The 18,303-nt window shown below is 50.2% G+C and overlaps 1 protein-coding gene across 9 annotated transcripts in view; it reads left to right on the forward strand.

Moving 5' to 3' along the window:
• Positions 1-18,303, forward strand: part of PRDM11 (PR/SET domain 11) — a 96,157-nt gene that overhangs the window by 54,317 nt on the left and 23,537 nt on the right. For 7 of the 9 annotated variants that reach the window (XM_024975909.2, XM_024975908.2, XM_005216519.5 and 4 more), the window contains one exon: positions 11,952-12,019. In XM_024975909.2, coding sequence (XP_024831677.1) covers positions 11,952-12,019 — 68 coding nt within the window. Of the gene's footprint in view, positions 1-11,951; positions 12,020-15,964; positions 16,387-18,303 lie in introns of all 9 variants that reach the window. The other 2 variants (XM_059875168.1, XM_059875167.1) reach the window with 1 other exon arrangement.

The following is an 18,303-nucleotide window of genomic DNA, read 5'->3' on the forward strand; positions in this document are numbered from 1 at the left end:
TCAACTCTGCCATCCATCAGTGTGAGAACAGCCAGAGGTGTGTGTGTTCTAAGACTTTGTTTATGGAGGCTGAAATTTGAATTCCATGTAATTTTCACATGATAAAATAGTCTTCTTTTGAGTTATTTTCAACCATCTAGAAATGTACAAACCATTCTCAGATGGTGGGCTATACAGAACAGGTGGCGGGCTGGATTTAGCCCGCAGGCGCCGGCATATAGAACAGCAATCGTTTATCCTTGCTGGGGTATCTGCCGGTTGATTGCAGCTCCTCACTGATTCTGGTGTGTCTGCTGGTTGCCTGTGGTTGGGCTGGTTTAGCTGCGCTCCTCGGTGCTGCTCAGCCTCCAGGCACAGGGTGAACCCGGCTCTTCACCGAGGGCCAGGTCTGCTCCAAGTGTGTCTGTTCTGGGCCCAGACTCCAGGGACTCCCTGGGGAAGCTCTTCTTCTGTGGAGGCAGAGGCCCTGCAGGCAGGGCCTCACGAGCCCATGTCAAGCCTGTGTTTGCATCATGCTTATTACCATCCCATTGGCCAAACAAGTTAGATGACCGAACCCAAAGTCAAGGAGTGAAGAATTAGAGGCCACCTGTAAGACAGAGTGTAGTGCAGAGTCTCATGGCCAGGGTAACAGGGAAGGGCGAGAGCTGGACCAATTCAGTCTCCCACACGTGCCAACTTGGAGAAGGAAATGGCAACCCACTCCAGTTATCTTGCCTGGAGGATCCTGTGGATGGAGGAGCCTGGTGGGCTGCTGTCCATGGGGTTGCACAAGTCAGACACGACTGAAGCGACTTAGCAGCAGCAGCAGGTGCCAACTCAGTCACAAGCCCAGAGCTGCTGCTGTTCCGTTGCTCAGGCGTGCCTCACTCCTCTCGACCCCGTGGACTGACTGTAGCCCGTCGGGTTCGTCTGTCCATGGGATTCTCCAGGCAAGAATACTGGAATGGGTAGCCATTTCCTTCTCCAGGGGATCTTCCTGACCCAGGGATCGAACCTGCATCTCCTGCATTGACAGGCAGATTCTTTACTGTCTGAACCACAAGGGAAGCCTGTGTCTGTTGGTTCAGTCATGTCCCACTTTTCACGACCCCATGGACGGACTGCAGCCCACCAGGCTCCTCTGTCCATGGTATTTCCCAGGCCAGAATACTGAGTTGGGTTGCCATTTCCTTCTCCAGGGGATCTTCCTGACCCAGGGATCAAACCTGCATCTCCTGCATTGACAGGCAGATTCTTTACCACTGACCCCTTGGGAAGCTTTCCGATCTGTAGTGTGAGGTACACAGTTTGTTTCCAGCTGATTTCTTTCTGGCGACATGCCCATTCTTTTAAAAATAATATTGACTGATTGATTTGTTTTTGGTTGCACTGGCTCTTTGTTGCTCGTGCGGGCTTTCTCTAGTTGAGGAGAGCGGGGCTGCTCTCCAGGTGAGGTGTATGGACTTCCCATTGCGGTGGTTTCTCTTGTTGCAGAGCGCAGGCTCTAGGCTGCATAGGCTTCAGTAATTGCAGCTCGAGGGCTCTAGAGTGTGGGCTCAGTAATTGTGGTGCAGAGGCTTAACTGCTACAAGGCACGTGGAATCCACCACGACCAGGGATCGAACCCATGTCCCCTGCATTGACAGGCAGGCTGCCATCCATTGTACCACCAGGGAAGTCCAACATGCCCATTCTTATTTGCATTTTTGCTGTCCCTGAGATGGGCAGATTCTCCTGGCTCTCTCCCTAACCCTTGCCCTGAGACCCTCATGTCAGGCATAATGAGGAGACCAGTCTCCTCACACTGGTCCTCAAGTCCTGGCCCGAGGATTCATTTCACCAGTTTCTCCAACAGCCAGATTTATTACCGCAGAGAGTGAGGCCGAGTGTGTGCAGGGTAGGGGGTGGTCCTTTCTGCGGCTGGATCCAGGGCCAGTTCCCTTTCCAGGCAGAGCAGAGGGACTTGGAAAGGGAAGAGGTGTCTGCGTTGGTGACAGGGCTCTGGAGTCTCTCTCCTCCCACTTGAGGGAAGTGCGTCTTTGGGCTAGTCGCCGTTCTCTCTGAGCTCTATTTCTCTGATCCATCAAATGGAGACCCCACCCCCAGTCTAGGGGAACATCCCCCATGAATTGTGAGTGTTCATGCTTGTGGCATGCCCGGTGCCTAGCAGGTGATGAGCCCGTTGCAGCCTGATTATCTCCAGTTAGCTTCCTGTGGGTCTCAGGACTGACTGGGGGTGATGAGTGAGATTACAGATGTGGGATTTGTGGTTGTGTGTAAGCATACCTCATTTCCCAGGTCCCCAGGGCCTTATGAAATTTGATAATTAGAATAATAAAAGGCAGCATGTAAAGTTTTTCCTCAGAATTGATGGGGATTGGTGCCAGGGACCTCCACTGATACCCAAATCCATGGATGCGCAAGTCCTTTATATAAAATGGTGCAGTGTTTGCAAACGACCTACACGTACCTTCCTGTGTACTTTAAACAGTGTATTTATTTATTTGGCTGTGCCAGGTCTTTTGTGGCATGTGGCAGTCTCTTTAGTTGCAGCATGTGGGATCTAGTTCCCTGACCAGGGATCGAACCAGGTACGTAGATAGGGCCGACTGTACTAATTCCATTGTTGGTTAAATGGTGGTGGGGAGGTGTGGGGATGGCTTAGATCGTGGTTCTTGAGCCTCCTTAGTCACCGAGCAGGTTATTCTCATATACCAATATTCATAAAATGCTGTACACGTTTTAGGGAATTCATCGACACCAAGTCAGGAATCCATGGCTTGAATAATCTCAGAGGCCCCTTTAAAAGTTCTTCATTCTGTGTTTCTGGGCGCAGCAGAGGTCAGAGTTCAAGTTCATGTCTAGGTTAGCCTCTTTGCATGCTGCTAAGTTGCTTCAGTCGTGTCCAACTCTTTGAGACCCTGTGTGCTGTAGCTGGCCAGGCTTCTCTGTCCGTGGGATTCTCCAGGCAAGAATACTGGAGTGGGTTGCTATGCCCTCCTCCAGGGGATCTTTCCAACCCAGGGACTGAACCCGCATCTCCTATGGTCCTGCGTTGGCAGGCAGGTTCTTTACCACTAGCACCACCTGGGAATGTCACCCTCTCAGTTTGCCATTCTGGGAAGTGACTGAAGGCACTGTGATGCCGTCAACCTCCTGGGCCTCTGGGAGGAGCATCTGTGTGAAAGAGCTTTGTCAACTGTCGATGGCTTCACAAATCATTTTTGTAACTGCTTTGCCCTGAGAGGAGCTGCAGAGCTGAAAATCCGAATTCTTTATGGAATCAATGGGTTCCTGGAAAGTTGCAAGCAAATCAGGTTTTTAAAAATCCAATCTCTGCAGCATCTGGTTATGGAACCATTTAGAGGAACCCAGCAGTGAATTGTCAATGGTGGCAGACGTTGTGCAGCAAAGCAGATTGTTCTTCCCTATTAAACTGCCCATCTTTCTGTAGCAGATTTGCTAAAACCAGCAGCAAAGCCAGGAGTTCAGAGAGGACCCCAGGACGTTCCTGATTAATTCTCATAAGGTCATCCGGGGAAGCCTGGGCTGACATTTGTCACGCGGCCGAGTGCTCAAGAGCATGGGCTATACCTACAGAGTCTGAACTCCAGCTGCCCCACACATTTCCTTTGTGGCCTCAGGCAAGCTGCCTACTGGCTCTAAACCTCAGTTTCCTAGTCTGTAAAATGGGAATAATAGTTGTAGTTACCTTCATTGAGTTGTGAGAATTCATGAAACAGGGTACCAGAGTACTTGGCACAGTGAAGTTGCTCCATCAATGGCAGTGGGTAATGTTTTAAGGCTGATATCTTTGTTATTACCATGGTCAGAAGTAACATTCTAGTCTACATGGACCCATGCCTGTCCCAGGGAGGCAAACCTCATGTTTTTTATATTATTTTCTGAGGGTATGCCCATGTAGAATCATAAAATTCTTAAACAGAATTTTATAGGTCATTTAGGACAGACTTCCACTCAGTGGGAAAATTCTTTTTTCAGTTCTCCTGATAGTGGGTTGTCCTGCTGCTACTGCTGCTAAATCGCTTCAGTCGTGTCCGACTCTGTGCGATCCCGTAGATGGCAGCCTAAACACCCCCAGTGACAAGAAACTCACCTCCTCACAAGGCTGCTTGTACTATTGCAGGACTATTCTGCATGTTAGAACATGTATGTTAGGACTGTTCTGCATGCACATTCTTCATGCCTAGTTCAGGCCTCCATCCCTCAAGTGGTTCTGGTTTTGCCTGCCCTCCCCTACATGAGGGTCCTTCCTACATTTTATGATGTGTCTGCTTACTCCAGCCTCTTCTTCTCCAGGCTAAGGGACCCTCTTCCAAAGGACTAAGGGACCGCCCTTCTCTGGTCAGACCCAGGTTGTCAGAGTCCTTCTCACATCACAGTGTTCAGAGCCTGGGCTGGTCTAAGAAGTGCTGAGTTCAGAGTGGCCAAGGAGTTGACCTTGAGGGATAAGGCAAGGGAGGGTGCTGGTACCCAGTCTCCTGGGGCCTGGTCCTGAGCATGTCTCTGGCCCGGCTGGCCCTTCCTGGACCATCTCAGTCCCAGGACTTGAGGTCTACAGCCTGCTCTCCACTTGGATGATGGGGGCTCATCAGTAGCGTGTGATGTGCTCTGAACACCCTCTGTGATCCTGCTCGCCCCCTGCTTCCTCCACTAGAACTCCCTCACCCTATTCTTCTCCAAGACTTCAGCTAAGATTCCACACCTCCCAAGAAAGTCCTCGATGACCACCAGTTACAGGGCTCCAGCTCTGTGCTCCCATGTTCCACAGAATTCCCCACCGTAGTTCTGACCGCAGGACAGCACAGTGGCCTCTTTCCATGTCCGCTGGACTGTGAGTTTTGTGAGAGCAAAGACACTGCATTCCCAAATCACCATTTTATCCCCGGAGCCTGTCCTTGTAGCTGCTCCCTGGGTGATGTTTGTTAAATGAATGAATCCTTGATTGGAGAAAAGCCTGACTGTTGGGAAAGAAAGATATGTCAAGAAGCATCCCTCAGCAAACCTGGGATCTGAACCTAGCAACAGAGATCTTAGGGAGCTCCAGAGTCCCTCACAGCTCCCCACCCAGGACTCTCAGCCCAGCTGAGGCTGCAAAAAGTCTGATTATAACTGCTTGTTGTAATACATATAGCTATACAACAATAATGCATATAGTTTTACAGCTATATGTTGTAATACATGGAGTTTTACGCAAACCTCCCACCACCCAGAATGAATCATAACTGACATTTGGTCCCTTTAATAAACATAATCATGACTGTTTACGGAGTGCCTTCCACATCAATCATTATGGCAGGGCTGCAAGGTTGGTTTCCCCATTTTACAGATGAGGATACTGAAGGCTGGCCAGTGAAGTCACCTGCTCAAGGCCACTTAGCTTGTCAGTGGTGATGCTGAAGTTCCAGCCGATGCCTCAGGCTCCATGGCTCTCACTTCCCACTAGGCATTCTTGCAGCTGGCTTCGGGACCTACAGACACTTCTGTTTCCCCCCCAGAGAGAAAGGAGCAATCAGAAAGTGCTAATGAAGGATGATTAATATTATGATAACGTACATGGTTCCATGAGATTCTTGGGAAGGTCGCTGAAGACTGGGGTGTCATCTGGGGAGACTGGCAGGGGAGGGGAGACCTGGCCTGCATGTTTTCTCTTTTTGTCCATTAATTTTAAACCACGGAGACAGTAAAGTCTCAAAAATAGACAAAGCAAAAGCTGCATCCTCCTTCCCTCTATCTCCCCTCTAGAGGTAACCAGATATGAGAGTTTGAAGTGTATCTCCCAGGCTTTCTGTGCATAGATAAACACACAGAGTGATGTGCTGGCAGATAGTTAACAACCTGCTGGCGATGGTTGTGGTGGGGAATACATGTGCCAGTTTCCTTGGTGTCAAGGCTCCCCGCATGTCTGGTTTCAGACCGCCAACATGAAGGCACTAAATGAGCAGATGGGAAGAGCTGTCTTTAATTAATGACAATTAATCTATAGTATTTCTACTTTACAGATGCCAACATCCTCAAGAACATCCACATTGTGAAATGTAGTAAAGTAATTAGGAAGCTTTGGGCATTTGTTACCTATTAAAAATTAGAATATACTGAATTTAAGTTCATATAATTTAATTTTTAATAATGACCGTGTTTCACAGCTGGTTCATGAGACTGGAAAATTTCACAGTCAGTTCTCGGTAACCAGGACAAGCCAGTTCTAGCCACTCTTTTCCTTTCCACTCGAGTATGAACCCTATACAATTTTTTTTTCCCCTTTAGCCTTCTTGTTATTTAAAAGGCTCTTCATCAGATCATTCATTCAACTAGGACTCTACTGCATGCCATGGCCTGTGTTAGGGACCAGGGCCAGGCCACCGTCATGAGCAGATAGCCATGTGCTTGGTCTTCATCAGCTTTCGGTGTAATGAAGGAGCAGTCACCGCATTGACAAGTAGACACACCCTGCAGTTAGGCCTCTCAAAGGACGCAGCAGGACCATGTTTACAGACAATGTGAGAAGGGCGGGCGTGTGGAGGTCAGGGTGTGGAAGGGGAGAACCTCCTTGAGGTTCAGATCAGGAAAAGCTTCTTCCGAGGAGCAGACAGAAACCAAGACCCCAAAGATAAGATGGGACCAGCCACGCGAAACCTGTTGGGAAAGAGTTGCCCTAGGATAACACATTCATGTGGGTGCCATTTCTGTAAACTTTACAAACATGCACAGCAATTCTGTGTGTTATTTTTTAAGAAAAAGTCCTGGAATAGTAAGAATCAAGAAGGCTCCCTTCCAGCCTCAACAGCAGGGTAGTTACCCTTGGAAGGAGGGTGGGAAAGACAGTGAGTTGGAGGCAGAGATGGTCTTCAATGACATCCGTGTATTTTCCTGATGTTAGGGGAGACTGAGGTCTGGGACAGAATTGGCTGGTGGTTGTTTTTGCTGGCTCTTGCTGATGGATACAGAGCGATCAATTGCATTGCTCTTTATAATTTCTCAACACCTGAACTATTTCATGATTATTATTTTTTAAAGAGTCGCTGCAGAAGAGTGAATGGGGGAGAGGCCTGAGAGAGTTGGGAGGTAGGCAGGGACCACGTTGTAAAGAGTTGAAGATGATGACCTTAAGTATGATTTTTGCTTTAAGTACAGTGAATGCCTTCTTGAGCTGGTGGGCGGCACGTTCTAAAGTTTACATTAATAGGGTTCTCTGGCTGCGATGAGGAGAATCAGAGGAGAGTTAAGAAAGGCACTGGGAGGTTAGTTGGGATCTCTTGTCGTTGTCTTGAGGAGAGCTGATGATGGCTGGAAGCAGTGGAGACAGGAGCAGTTTTGAAATCAGGTTCAGATGACATGCTGAGGGATTAGATACAGGGGATCAAGAGAGGGAGGCATGACCCCTTTGTTCATAGTACCACTGTTTACAATAGCCAGGCCACAGAAGCAACCTAAAAGTCCACTGAGAGATGAAGAAGTAAAGTAAATATGTATGTAGTATATACATATTGACACAATGGAATATTACTCAGCCACAAAAAAGAATGAAATAATGCTATTTGCCGCAACGTGGATGGACCTAGAGATTATCATGCTAAGTGAAGTAAGTCAGAAAGAGAAATACAAATATCATATGATACCACTTATACGAGGAAATATGACACAATGAGCATATCTACGAAATAAAAACAGACTCATAGAGAACAGGCTTGTGATTTCCAAGGAGGAGGGGATGGAGGAGGGAAGGACTGGGAGTTTTGGATTCGCAGCTGCAAACTATTACCTATAGGATGGATAAGCAACAAGGTCCTACAGTATATGGCACAGAGAACTATATTTGATATCCTGTGATAGACCATAATAGAAAAGAATATGAAAACAGATATATATATATATATCTGTGTGTGTATATATATGACTCTCTGCTGTGCAGAAGAAATTAGATACAACATTGCAAATCAACTGTACTTCAATACATTAAAAAAAATAGGGAGGCATGAAGGATGAATTTTTTTAACAGCTTTGTGGAGATATAGTTCACGTACTATACACTTCATTCATTTAAAGTGTACAGTTCACTGGGGTTTGGTGGGGATGGCTTTCTTTCTGAAACCTGAGTGGATGGTGGCTCCAAATGCTGTGAAGGAGAAAAAGGGAGGAATAGGCTGGGGGTAGGGCCTGAGGTGAGTTTGAACTGCCAGTAAGACATCACGTCGTGTGGGAAATTAAATATTCATGCCTGGGGCTTGAGATGAAAATCTGTGAGTAGTGAACAAATTGAGAGTGTGGGAATAGATGTAAATACCCAAAGAAAGAGTATAGTTAGAGAAGGTGTGTGTGGAGGAGGCGGTGAGGCTTCCAGTCCAGATGGACGGAGAGTTCATGCTTTGAGCCCCCTCCCCCCAGATAAAAGGAAGGAGAAGAAAAGAGAGAAGCATAAAGTGACTGCCGGGCTGAAAACAAAGGCCCATAGAGCTGTCATCTGGTACAGGCAGAGACAGCCGTCAGTTTTAGCTCCTGAGGGGCACTAAGAAATAGAAGTGTTTGTGTGAGGTGGAGAGGGGTGCCAGGTTGACTGCTTAAAATGAGAAAAAGCAAGCAATAGGCAGACAGACTCCTATTCAAGATGAGCCTCTGGACCCAACCTCCAAAACTAATGACAATTAATGTTACAAAGAGAGCCTTCAAAAACAATGACAATTGAATTCACTCTAATTAAAATATAAAAATAGTATTTTTTTGAAAATGAATTTAAAACAACTGTTTAGGATCTGTCAGGAATAGGTTTGACTGTGAGATTCAAAATAACAGTGGCTCATGCAAAACAGGAATTGTGTTCTTCTATGAATAAATTCTGAGCCTGTATTAAGTCCTCAGGAACCTAGCTTGATCCAGCTAGTCACTGTCTCAATGCTTGGATTATAGCCTCATAGTCCAAGGTGATAGCTAGAGCTCCAGCCATTACATCTGCATTCCAGGCCATAGGATGGTAAAAGGGTATATATCAGCTGACTTTTAAAGAAGTTTTCAGGAAGATGATGCATGACACTTCCACCTCCACTCTACTGGCCAGAACTTGGCCAGAGGAGAAGTCAAGAAATGTATTCTGTTATTACAGATAGCTAGGCACTCAGTTATAATCCAGGGGTTCTGTTACTATGGATGAAAGGGATAATATATCATTAACACTCACAGCTTTGGGATCTTCAAAGAAAGAGTAAGGATAACATCCATTAAGAAGGATAAGACTGGCGTTTTTTGTTTGAATTTAAAACCTCTCTCTTAGAAAGATGGTGTTAAGAGAGTGAATAAACAAGCCACAGACTAGAAGAAGGTCTTTGTAAGTCATATTCTGATAAAGGAATTATATCCAAAATGCATTAAAAAACAAACTCTTGTGCGCGTGTGCTAAGTTGCTTATTGTGTCTCTTTGTGACTCTGGACCGCCAGGCTTCTCTGTCCATGGGATTCTCTAGGCAATAATAGTGGAGTGGGTTGCCATGCCTTCCTCCAGGGAATCTTCCCAGCCCAGAGATCCAACCCACATGTCTTATGTGTCCTGCATTGGCAGGTGGGTTTTTTAACACTAGCGCCACCTGGGAAGTCCATTTCAAACTCTCAGAACTCAACAGTAAGAAAAAAAAAAGTCCACTATTTTAAAAATGGGCAAAAGATTTGAATAGACACTTCACCAAACAAGATATGCAGCTGATAAATGAGTGCACAAAAAGATGCTCAAGTGTCATTAGTCATCAGAAGAAGGCAAATTAAAACCACAATGAATACTGCCTCATACCTGTCAAAATGGCTAAAACAGAAAAGCCAGTTCATCCAAGTATTGGCAAGGATCTGGATCAACTGGAAATCCCACATACGACTGAGGGGAATATAAAACAGTGTAACCATTTTGGAAAACAGTTCAGCAGTTTCTTAAAAGTTGAACGTATTCTGACCATGTGTCCCAGCAATTCCACTTCTACGTATTTGCCCAACAGAAATAAGTGTATGTATTTATACAAACACCGGTGTAGAGAAGGGACGTGTGGACAAAGTGGGGAAGGGGAGAGAGGGACGAACGGGGAGATCAGGATTGACATACGTACACTGCCATGTGTAAAGCGGCCGGCAGTGGAGGCTGCTGGACAGCACGGGGAGTGCATCTCAGGGCTCTGCGATGACCTAGGGGGTTGGGTGGGGGATGGGAGGAGCGTGCAAGAGGGAGAGAATATATGTATACATATAGCTGACTCACTTCATCGTGCAGCAGAAACTAACAGAATATTGTAAAGCAATTGTACTCCAATAAAAGAAAAAGATTTGCTAGTGATGTCTTTTAGCAGCGTTATTTGTAATAGCCAAAACTAGCCACAACCCAAATGTCCCGCAATAGGTAGACTAAAAAAAAAATAATGACGCATCCAAGCGATGGAATACTACTCACCAGTACAAAGAAATGAACTCTGGTACACACACCAGGAGGGACGAATCTCAAAATAACTGTGCAGAGTGAAAGAAGGCAGACATGCCTTCCATTTGGTTCTATTTGTATAAAGTTATGGACCACATCTATGGGGCTGCACAGAGTCAGACACGACTGAAGCGACACAGCAGCAGCAGCAGCAGCAGCAGCAGCAGCATGGACCGTGCAAAGTAATTTGTAGTGACAGAAAGCAGCTCTCTGGCTGCCTGTGGAACTGAGAATGGGAGATATGGAGAGAGGCAAGAGCGAGGGATCACAGAGGCCATAAAGTAGTTCTTAGGGATGATGGATATGTTTATTATCTTGACTATAATATATACATTTGTCAAAATTTATCACGACATACTGTATGTTAATTATATTTCAATAAAGCTGTTAGAAAAAGAAAGAAGGAGCACAGCATTATGAAACAAAATAAGAAAAGATGAGTGTGAAAAAGAACTAATTGAAATAGAAATTTCTGGGAATGAAAAATATTATTTGCATTAAACATCTTTTAAAAAGGAAGGAAAGAAAGGAAAGACATCAATAGTCATAAACTCTGGAATGAACATGGTCAAAGAGAGAATGAGTGAGTTGAAAGAGCATCCCAAGAAATTTTCTGAGAACATCACCCAGAAAGACATAGAGGGAAAATTATGAAAGAGTAGTTGTAAGACCTGGAGAATAGACTGGGTTCCGACCATATGTGTTTAATGGCACTTCTGCAAGAAGAGACTAGAGAAAATGACTGAGAAGCCGTACTCAAAAGCGTAATAGCTCAGAATTTTCCAGAGTTGAAAAGGAGGTATAAATCCTAATCGAGTAATATGCTTGACAACTAATGAGAATTTTAAAAAGTAAATCTCCACTTTAAAACCACATAGTGAACTGCAGAACATCAAGCATAAAGAGGAAGGCTTAGAATTTGCTGTAGACGGATTACCCACAAAAGAACAGCAGAGACTAATAGTAAGTTGCTTAAGAGCCTATGGCAGCCTTTTTGGCAGTCTTTATTTTCTGAAAGAAAATAAACTTCATCTGTCTAGAATTCCATATCCAGCTGAACTGTGATTCAGAAATGGTGATGAAATAAAGACAGTTTTATGGAAGATGAAGGGGTCCACCCCGAACCCTGAGGTTCTTGAATATTTAGAGATTGGGGAGAGGAAGGACCCGCTGGAATCACGTGTGCCCGGTCATCTGGTGTCAGCCTCTATCTCCCGCAGAAACCGTGGAGAGAGAGGAATGCCTGAATTCAACTGCTGTTGCAATGTGATGTTCTTGGCAATGCCGCTTGTTGGCATGTGCTGGGTATTCCTTCAAGGCAGAGAAGGGAGATGGGATCCCTGCCCAGCTCCGGGTTGGTCCTGCAGCAATGGGGGCTTAGTAGGGAGGCCACAGGGAGGGTTCTGGGTGGTGGCCTTGGGCCCTGGTCTGGGGAGGAGGCTGGGGACGCGAGAGCCCACCCCTCAAAGATGCCCATTTCAAGACTGTCTCTTTCTTCCAGATTGTGGACAAAAACAACCGCTACAAGTCCATAGATGGGTCAGATGAGACTAAAGCCAACTGGATGAGGTGAGTCCTGCTCTCTGCTGCTTTCCCAAGAGCCTTGTCCAAACTCTGGAAAGGAGGCCAAGGGAGCACGTTGGCCCTTTAGAGTCTCCAGTGGTGGAAGTCCCTGAAGGCCCCGGGACTGCTCTTGGCAGGAACATGTCTAGCTCCGGGGGACCAATCCTCTGACTCCCCCAGGCTTCCATCAGAGGGTCTGGAGGAGGCCTGTGGCAGACCAGCTGTTTACGGGGACACACATGTGAGTGTCTCTGGAGGCCCCAGGCCCCAGCCTGCTGGCATTCTCGCGTGGAGGTGGGGGTGTCCCTGGACTGTGACACCTCTCGCAGGCAAACTCCGGCTGGATGGGGTGCAGGACACATCAAAGTGCAACTCCCAGCCATTGTTTAAAAGGCCCCCAGGGAAAAGGGCGCAGTCCCTAGATTAGTTTTTGATTGTTAGAGTGATTTTGTCCATTGCTGGGGACAGAAGTTTGCACCAGAAGGATCCTTCACTGCCAGCCAGAGCGAGCAGGAGACTGGCCCAGGGCCACCCCGAGGCAGCTGCGCCGAGCTTTCCTTTGGGTTCTGTGCTGCTGGCTTGTGTGGTGTGCCTGGGAGTTGGGAGGCATCAGCGGGCAGTATGGGAGGTCAGTCTTGCCTCATTGCCTCCTTGGTGGCCTGTCTCTGGGATTCAGGAGCTGTGAAGAGGTTAGTAGCTGGGTTGCGAGCTGGGTCTTGGAGGCCTGAACCCGAGGCAGTACCGCACCATGGATCAGGCCCTCTGTCAGTGTCTGTGCCCCGTAGGGCTGGGGGCTGGAGGGTAGAGGAGAGATCATACTTGGAGGGAGGGCAGTTAGGGCCTCCCTGAGGGGAGTCTGCTGGATTTAAACCCTGAGACTTGCCAAGCAAATGCAGAGAAACTGGTTTGAGGTGGGGAGGCTGCGGTGAGTTGTCTGGTCCCCTTTCCCTGGGCCCCACTGCCCACGGGTCTCCCACCTGAGGCCGGCTGGCAGCCAGGCAGCTGTGGACACTCTCCGGGACACTTAAGGATTCGCCCCCTGATTTGTCGGAGCTGCTCTCCTCATTGTGATTGAACAGGTACAGAAGTGGAACCGCTGAGAACAGGCAGGCCCAGTCTTGTGCCATGGGGACCTGCCCCGTTTCACACAGTCAGGTCAGCTGTGCCCTGAAAGTGGCTCCAAGAAGGTGGGTGGACATCTCTGGCTGCCCTCTTCTCCTCGATCACTGGGTTCAGGTCAGATGAGCACGTGCAACTCAGCCCTTATTCCTGAGCACCTGCGGTGAGTCAGAGCCTGTACGGGGCGTCCTAGATAGATGGGCCCAGCCCTGCTCCCCGGCCCTCCCAGGACTCACACCTTCTGCTGTGGAAACTGCTTTTTCTAATGAGGCTGTTCCAAGGAAGTGAGGGCGATGTGCTGTGGGGACTCAGATGAAAGCGAGGGTGGGGAGAGCCTTTGAGCTGGGCCTTCAGGGGAGGCATTTGAGGGCACTTGTAAGCAAAGACTCAGAAGTGGGGAGTGGCGACCAGGTGTCCAGCGGGCGATCAGATGGGCTGCATGGCCCAGACCCCTGGCCCGTGGCTCTGGCCTGGCTTTAGGCAAGCAAAGGAAAGTGTTGTGAGTGTGATCTGCGTCAGGCCTTTCTGCACTGAAGTTTTGGCCAGGAGAGCTGATTCAGTTCCGCTCTTCCATGTATCTCTGATCTTTCCGTTTGGGGACAAGGCTTTGCCATCACTGCAGAGAAGGGGATTCATCACCTGTGCTAACTAAGTGGTCATCTGGCGCTCCCACAATTCTGACTTCATCAGGCTGGGACTGAGCCCAGGGCGTCGGCAGTTTGTAAAGCTCTCCAGAGTGATTCTGATGCACTGCTGGGGTTGAGAACCACTGCTCTGCTCTGATCTTCATGCTCCAGTGGTAAAGTGAGGCCCGGAGCAGAGCAGGGTCAAGATGATGTGGTCAGCGGCAGAACAGGACTGGAATCCATCTCTGAGCGTCTGGGCCAGTGTTCTCTCTGTGCATGAGGGGCCAGGCCAAGCCTGGCTTCCGGGGCCTCATGTGGGTGGGTTCTGCTATTGCTGCCTTGCTGGCCTGGCATCTGTCCTGTTCCTGCTCCAGGACCCATTCTGATTCAAGATGGTGCCAGGGTGGCCCACAGCTGGAGGGCCCTCATCTCATTAGAGACTCAAGGGGTAGGCTGGGGTTGGGTCTATGGTTTATTGACGGGGAGATAGCCCTCGGGTGGTTCCTGGGTTGAGGGGAAAGCCAATTCATCCTGGGACCCTCTCTTCCCCCTTAATGTACGGCTTCCATTTGTACAGCTCCTAATTTGAGGACACGTTCACTAGCTTAGGGGCTTGCAGAAGATCGAATGGAGTTGATTAATTTTCTCAAAACCTAAGTTTAGGCTGGGAATAGAATGGACACCCACTTGTTGACTCTATGGCAGCCCCATAGTGGGTGCTGTGCATTCATGAGATCGGTGGTCCACAACCCTGCAGGGGCTCTTTTTGTCTCCTGGAAGCAGTGTGTTGAAATGTTTTTGGTTGTCACAACTCTGCGGGTGAATGCTGCTGGTTTCTATCGAGCAGAAGCCAAGAATGCTGGTAAATATCCTACATTGTCCAGAATGCCCTCTCTCCTACCAACAAAGAATTTCTGATCCTAAATGCCAGTAGTGGTGAGATTAAGAAGTCCTGAACAGATTCCTTGTGGCAGCCCTTGGAGGTGGCACCGGGGAGACGGGGGTGGGGGCGGGGGACAAGGTTTGCATAGGAGACTCAGCTTCTAATCCAAAGTCTGTCTGAGTGCAAGGCCCAGGCCCTGGCCACTGTCTTGGGCGGGTGACAAAGCCTCCACCTTCTTCTTCTGCCACTGGGGCTGTGGTATTCTGGGTGGGTGGAGTGGGGAGACAAGGGCTGAAGGATCTTTGCGCCCTGTCCCTTGCTGTGGCTTTGGCAGCAGCCAGAGGGAATGAATCAGACTCTGGGTCTCCCATCATACTCTGGGATGCTCTCCTGGGCGGATCTTTGGGACCATGGACATAAGATAAAGGGTGGACAGAACCACACTGTGGGAAAGAATGAGTCGCAGAGCCAGAGCAGGTGCCAAGCCAGGGGGTTAAGGGCTGTGCTGTGCCCATGACCGAGGACCCTCTGTGCAGATGGAAGCCAGGGGCCTTCCTGGTCTCCATCAAAGTGGACCCTGTCTCCCCATGGATGCTCAGGGTCTCCTCACGTCCTACCCATGAGCTGCCAAAAAGGAGCTGCTGCCAGCACTGCAGTGGAGTGGTGGTCAGAACAGGGAGGAGCCTGCCCACACCCAAAGGTGGGGACCTGGGAGACTAGAAAGGGGAAGAGACCCACGGGGTTGCAGAACAAGCTTTCTGTGACCACGCCTTAATCGTGGGCGTCACCAGCAAGGCCACACCCCTCGGAAGCCCACTGTAAATAGTCTCCCTGTTGAAAGAATCTTCCTGCAAGCCCCTGGGTTTGCAGGTCTGTGCAACATCTCTGAGTTCAGGCTGTGGCCTCGTCCTAACCCCAGTAAGGATCCTTCATGCCTGTTGAGGGCTTTAAAGCTCTTTACATCAGCGTGCTTGTCCCTCCTCGGTAACAACCCCTGGTTCTAGGACGGGGAGAAGGGGGCCAGGGGAGGCTGCCGAGCTGCCTGCCCTGGCTCCTCGCAGCTAGTCAGAGGCCAGGCGGGACCCGAAACGGAAGGCGTCCGGCTCCGTCCGCGCTCCCGTCGCGCGTGCCGCGGCTCCTGCTGCCCCGCAAGCAGCAGTGCGAGGGCCCTGGTGCCAGGAGCTGGGTGTGGTGGTGGTGAGCGGGCGAGGGCGCCCGGACGCCTCCTGGCTCCTCGGCTGGGGGCCGGCACTTAGGAAGGAGGAGGCCTGCCGCCTTGACGGTCATTTACCCCATTGTGCTTTGTGGGATATTCAACCCAAGGAACGTGGCGCCCCTGGCCGAGCGTAAGAGGAAGCCCAAGTTCTCCAAGGAGGAGCTGGACATTCTGGTCACCGAGGTGACCCACCACGAAGCGGTTCTCTTTGGGAGGGAGACCATGCGGCTGTCCCATGCCGACAGGGACAAGATTTGGGAAGGCATAGCTCGGAAAATCACCTCCGTCAGCCAGGTTCCACGCTCCGTCAAGGACATTAAACACAGATGGGATGACATGAAACGGAGGACCAAGGACAAGCTGGCCTTCATGCAGCAGTCCCTGTCGGGCCCCGGAGCCGGGGGCCGAGCCCCTGCTATCGTGCTCACTGCCCACGAGAGGGCAATCGAGTCGGCACTGCTAACGGCCCGGTCCGGGCACGGCTTCCCCAGGGTGGAACTTGACGGCACGGACAGCCCTTCCACCAGCTGTGAGTACCTCCCCCCTGCTCCCCTCCCCGCGCCCCCTGCCCCCCTCCCCGCACCCCCCTTGCCTGCCTCCCGCTCACTCCTGGCGATGTCCCCCGCACCTGCCTTCTCTCTCTCTCTGCTGTTCCTTTCTGCCTCGCCCAGCCCTTCCATCCTTCCTTCCTTCCTTCTCCCACTTCCGTCCTCTCCCCGCCTCTTTCCCTTCATTCATTCTAGAATATGTCCTGAACATGATGCTGGGAGCTGGGAAGACAGAGTTGATTCTAAAACCTCCCCCAGCCCTGCTCTTGGGAAGTTCCTTAGACTCTTGAGAATAAGAAACCTTTCATTAAACAGTTGCACGAGGAAATGAGTAAAGAAGGATCAGTAGATGAATACAGGAAGTCCTGAGAACAGAGCTGACTTGGTGGGCATACGACCTGTCTTCCCCCAAGGGCTGGGAGCTGGGCTGACTCTCGCCTTCCTGAAACTCAGACTAAGTTTTTGAAGCAAGCACCCGCATTTTCCTGCTGGGTTCAGCCCTGTAGATTAGAGAGCAGCCGGTGGTGGTCTGAGAGCAGGAGTGGACTGGCTGGGAAAGGCCCCCCACCCCCCACCCCAGGGAGAGACAGTTGAATGGAGATGAAGGGTGGGGAAGAGTTAACCCGACGGGTGTGCGTGGGGCGCAGCGCAGGGGAGGGGAGGAGGGCCTCACAGGCAGAACAGCATGTACGAGGCCCCGCATCAGGAAGGCGCTTGGCACGTTCCAGGAACAGAGAGGAGCCAGGGAAGCCCCGTGCAGCAGGAGAAGGGGGAGGGGCGTCGGAGGAAGCCGGCCAAGTCCCGGGCCCCCGAAAGCTCAGGCCTGTCTGTGTGCCTGTTCCCAGGGTCTTTGTTTCTGTGATATTTCCGCGGGGCCTCTGTGGTGCCTTGCTGGCTTCTTCTCTCTGTGTCCTCTGCCTCTTTCTGCCTGCCCCAAGGCTGTCTCTAAAATCCCTCTCTCTGCGCTCTGGTTCCTCTCCCCATGGCTCCCTCCACCTCTTCTTCTCCGTCAGCAAGTATCTTCCTCTTTCCCCCTCTGCTAAGAAGCAGAGGCTCAGGATGAACGCTGATGCCAGGGGCTGGATGGGTGTGGAATTTCGCGGCCTAGACGGGGCGGCTGTCCTTTGGGGCTGTAGTTCTTGGCGCTCACCAGAAGGGGGAGCACTCGAGACCCCCCCCCCCTCACCCCTACTCCTTGCTGGGGCTGCCACCCCCTTTCAGCTCTGCTTCTGCACACATCTGTCCCCACGTGCGGTCCCAGCTGGAGGCCGTCTGGCTTCCCAGTGACCAGCAGGGCAGGAGGGCTCCAAGGATGCCAGCCAGGCCAGCCCAGGGGAAGATGGTTCACAGAGACCCAGCCTTCCCTTCCCAGGCCCCCTACTGCAGGGAACGTGCTAATTTCCTGTCTGGCCTGGGGAGGGCTCCTGACAGGGGGCTACTCAAGAGTCAGCTATTAAGAACTAAGGACGAAGGAGGACACCCTCCGGTCTGACCTCCGTGTGGTCCAGATGAAGCTAAGCTTCCTCTGAAACTAAGCTTCAGACGCAGAGGTAGTCTCAGGACTAGATTCAGAATAGGGATTCAAACCTGGGTCTGCCAGGTCCCCGAGAATCCCAGCTCCCAAGTTTCAGGACGATGCTACCAAATTATGAGAAAAAGAAGGGGGCTATCTAGGTGAAGTCTGTTTCTTAAATTCTGTCTTGCTCATCCTTCTGTCTCCCCGAGACTGAAGGTAATGAGGTTACCAAATGTGACATGAGCTGGGCAGGGGGCCCAGGACCCCTCCACCGCAGGCGGGACGGGCCCTCCTTTTCCCAGCTGCTGCGGCACTTGGCCAGGGGCTGGGTGGGACGAGGCCCTGAAAGGGAGGGAAACGACGTCACCACAGTACATCCTGG

This window comes from Bos taurus, chromosome 15 (genome assembly GCF_002263795.3).
Source record: "Bos taurus isolate L1 Dominette 01449 registration number 42190680 breed Hereford chromosome 15, ARS-UCD2.0, whole genome shotgun sequence".
Lineage (NCBI taxonomy): Eukaryota > Metazoa > Chordata > Mammalia > Artiodactyla > Bovidae > Bos > Bos taurus.